The 3,580-nt window shown below is 49.9% G+C and overlaps 2 protein-coding genes across 2 annotated transcripts in view; one reads left to right on the top strand and one right to left on the bottom strand.

Annotated features, from left to right (window-relative positions):
• Positions 1–226: 226 nt before the first annotated feature.
• Positions 227–2,124, bottom strand: aldoab (aldolase a, fructose-bisphosphate, b; the record flags this gene model as incomplete). Its single annotated transcript, XM_080541819.1, has 5 exons — positions 227–319; positions 654–853; positions 984–1,242; positions 1,482–1,642; positions 1,746–2,124. The coding sequence occupies 5 exons, from the start codon at positions 2,122–2,124 to the stop codon at positions 227–229; spliced, it is 1,092 nt and encodes a 363-aa protein (XP_080397945.1).
• Positions 2,125–3,313: 1,189 nt separating this feature from the next.
• Positions 3,314–3,580, top strand: part of LOC308167961 (integrin alpha-D-like) — a gene marked incomplete at both ends in the record, with an annotated part of 35,246 nt that continues 34,979 nt past the window's right edge. Inside the window, one exon of the mRNA XM_080542440.1 lies at positions 3,314–3,379. Within this exon, the coding sequence (XP_080398566.1) occupies positions 3,314–3,379 (66 nt within the window). The remainder of the gene's footprint in view (positions 3,380–3,580) is intronic.

Consider the following 3,580-nt stretch of genomic DNA (forward strand, 5'->3'; position numbering starts at 1 on the left):
TGATTCTTATTTTCAGTGCCGACCTGGCAGCAACAACTGTAGAATGTTCTGGAGCTTCTTCTCTTTCTCTCTCTCTCTCGCTGTTGTTGTTGACGTGGTTGCAAAAAGGGGCGCAGAGAGACAGCGCCATGGGAGGAGCCTAGCTATGCGTGGTGGTTTCCATGGTCATGGCGATGGGAGGAAGAGGGGGGTGATGGGTAGGTGTAGGGGGCGGGGCTTAGGGGGTTTAGTAGGCATGGTTAGCCACGAACAGGGACTCTCCTGTGGCGGCGCCTGCCGCAGTGGACACGTACTTGCCGACACATGCCGCGCTGTTGGCCTGCAGGGGGACGACAACGACAAACCATTATTACTGTTACACCTGCCTAGCACACCCTCCAAATATTCTATTGATATGTTGCTTGATGCAATATTGTAGATATATTGTTAGTGTCACATATTTAGAGAAGACCATAGAGAAGACCATAACAGACCAAATATCATCATATCAGTCATATATTTCATATATATGTACTTATAAATGACATTAATATATATGTTGTGATATTACAGATATGTAGTTCTGTGTTTCCCATATATGTAGTTGTATATGTATATGTCATATATGTTGTGATATATTACATAATATGTAGTGATATGTAATGCCAGCGTACCAGAGCTCTCTTGATGAACTCATCCTGGCAAGCCTTGGAGTTCTCCGCCTTGCCTCCCCAGGCCTTGAGCGCCGAGGCCTGCAGGGCGCGGCCGTAGGAGAAGGTGATGGCCCAGGGCCGGTGGAGGGGGCAGATGTTCATGGCGTTCAGGTTGATGCTGGCCTCCTCCTCACTCTGGCCACCGGACAGGAAGGTGATGCCTGCGGGAGGGCGACAGTGGGTGTGAGTTGGTGTGGGAGTGTGTGGTGTTTATGTCTCATCTGTGTCTGTGTATTTATGTGTGTGTGTGTGTGTGTGTGTGTGGGTGTGTCTGTGTGTGTGTGTGTGTACCGGGAACTGCGGGGGGCACGGTGCGGCGCAGAGCGGTGACGGTCGCCATGGCGATCTCATTGTTGGTGTACTTGTGTGAGCAGGAGTGACCGGCGGTGACCATGTTGGGCTTCAGCAGTGTGCCCTCCAGGTACACGTGGTGGTCTGACAGGGCCTTGTACATGGCTGCCAGGACCTTCTCTGTCACGTATTGGGAACGCTTCAGGTCGTGGTCGCCGTCTGGGAGGATCTCTGGCTCTACGATGGGTACGATCCCATGCTGGGGGGGAGGGGCACAGATGCAACGTGTTTATATTTTTTTTATTCAAAGCCATAATTTTCCAGCGCACCTAGGGGGTATTCCAGCAAAGTCACTCAAGGAAAATCTAGGCTTATTTCGATAGGTCTCGCAAGACATAACAAAATCAAGTCTTGCAAGATTTAGCAAAGAGTTAGAGTGTCAGGAGTTAGAGTGTCACGTGTCCGGGGGTCAGGGTTCAGGGGTGTGTGTGGTCTCACCATCTGGCAGATGCTGGCATAGCGGGCGAGGACGTTGGCGTTCTCGATGATGGCCAGGTTGGAAGGTGTGGTGGGGGTGATCCTCATCACGCAACGCCACTTAGCGAAATCACAGCCGTCCTTCTTGTACTGAGCCATGCGCTCGTACAGGCCGTCCAGACCTGGAGGGGGGGGACAACATTTATATTAAAAGAGTTTCTGTGAGTGTGTGTGTGTTCATGCCTGTGTGTGTGTGTGTTCATGCCTGTGTGTATGTGTACTCACCCTGGGTGGTGGTCTCTCCGTTGGTCCCGGCGAGGGGAACCACACCTTTGTCCACCTTGATGCCGACCACCCAGCCGCGTTCCTTGACGTACTCTGGGAACAGCTTCCCTGCGTCTGTCTTCTGGTACAGGGTCTCGTGGAAGAAGATGACTCCTCCGATGCAGTCCTTCACCTTGTCATCAGCTGTGAAGAGCAGCTGGCGGTACACCCTCCTGTTCTCCTCTGTGTTCTCAGTGTTGATGCTCTGGAAACGCTTGGCCACGCTGGGGGGGGACTCGTCAGCGGCGAGGATTCCTTTGCCGGGAGCGACGATCTTGAGAGCGATGTCACTGAGCTCCTTCTTCTGCTCAGGGGTGAGGAATGGGTAGGAGTGAGGCATCCTGACTCTGGAGGAGGAGGAAGAGGAGGAGGAGGAGGAAGAGGAGGAGGAGGGGGAGACACAGGGCGTTAACATGAGTTGACACCAACCCCTACCTCTACCCCTAACTCTGAATACAGTTGCAGTAATTTATATATATCTTTTTATTCATTGTCTTATTATGTTGTTAAATGTTTATCTATTTATTTTCTATATATACGTATGTATCTATTCATGCCATTTTAATTTTAATTAAAACATTTTATTACTATCACTATTTTTAATTTTTTTTATCCTATATGTAAAGCACTTTGAATTGCCCCTGTTGTATGAAATGTGCTATACAAATAAACTTGCCTTGCCTCGCCTTGCCTTGCCTCTAACCCTGACCCTGACCAGATTGTGCTCAGACACACTCCAGCACTATTACAGCAGCTATAGTGGAGGAGATACGCTATGCTACACCAGCACCACCTGCAGGCTAGGCTAGGCTCACAACAATACTTTTAACCAGCAGGCTAGGCTAGGCTAGGCTCACAACAATACTGTTAACCAGCAGGCTAGGCTAGGCTAGGCTCACAACAATACTGTTAAGTTATTTTTTCTGAGGCAGTCCCACTCATATTTTTCATTTTACTGGACAGATATAGTGGAGACAGACAGGAAGGTAAGGAGAAGAAGGGAGAGAGGGCATGTCAACAGGGCATAGTAGGCCGGATTCGAACCCATGCCGACATGGGCATATGTGTGAACTGTTGACCACTGGACCATCCCAGTCCACTACAACAATACTGTTAACCAGCAGGCTAGGCCAGGCTAGGCTAACAACACTACTGTTAACCAGCAGGCTAGGCCAGGCTAGGCTAACAACAATACTGTTAACCAGCGCAGATGGCTGTTCTGATGCACTGATGCAGACTATCACAGGGGAAGTGTGGGTGTGTGCGCATGTGTGTATATGTGTGTGTGTGTGTGTGTGTGTGTGTGTGTGTGTGTGTGTGTGTGAAGCTGCTCTAAATAGTGTAACTATTGACTGTGAAAACTAGTGTGGTGTTGACATAAAGAAAGAGGAAGTGGTAAGATGTCCATTTATACTCTGTTCCTCTTCCTGTGTGTCTGTCTGTATGTGTGTGTGTGTTTCTCGTTCTAACATGTCCCACTGTCTCTGTGTTGTGTTTCAGTTGTAGCCTGTCTCTCTCCATAGGCATGGATGCCCCCCCACGCCCCGCCCCCCTCCCTGCACCCCTCCCTAAAGCAGCATGCCTGCGTTCTGCATGTAAGCTCTCTAGTATCTGATGCCCCCCCTCCCCCTCCCTAAGCCATGACAGCTATGTGACCTTTTCCATTTTCTAGTCTCTCTTAACCCTGACCTTTCTCTTCACTGCCCTCAACCTCCCCCCCTCCTCCACCCCTCACACCTCCTTTATCCCGTCCGTCCATCTCTACCACCATCAATAGGTCAACCTAAATATAAACA

The sequence above is a fragment of the Nansenia antarctica genome, assembly GCF_963989245.1.
Source record: "Nansenia antarctica genome assembly, chromosome: 11".
In the NCBI taxonomy this organism is placed as follows: Eukaryota; Metazoa; Chordata; class Actinopteri; order Argentiniformes; family Microstomatidae; genus Nansenia; species Nansenia antarctica.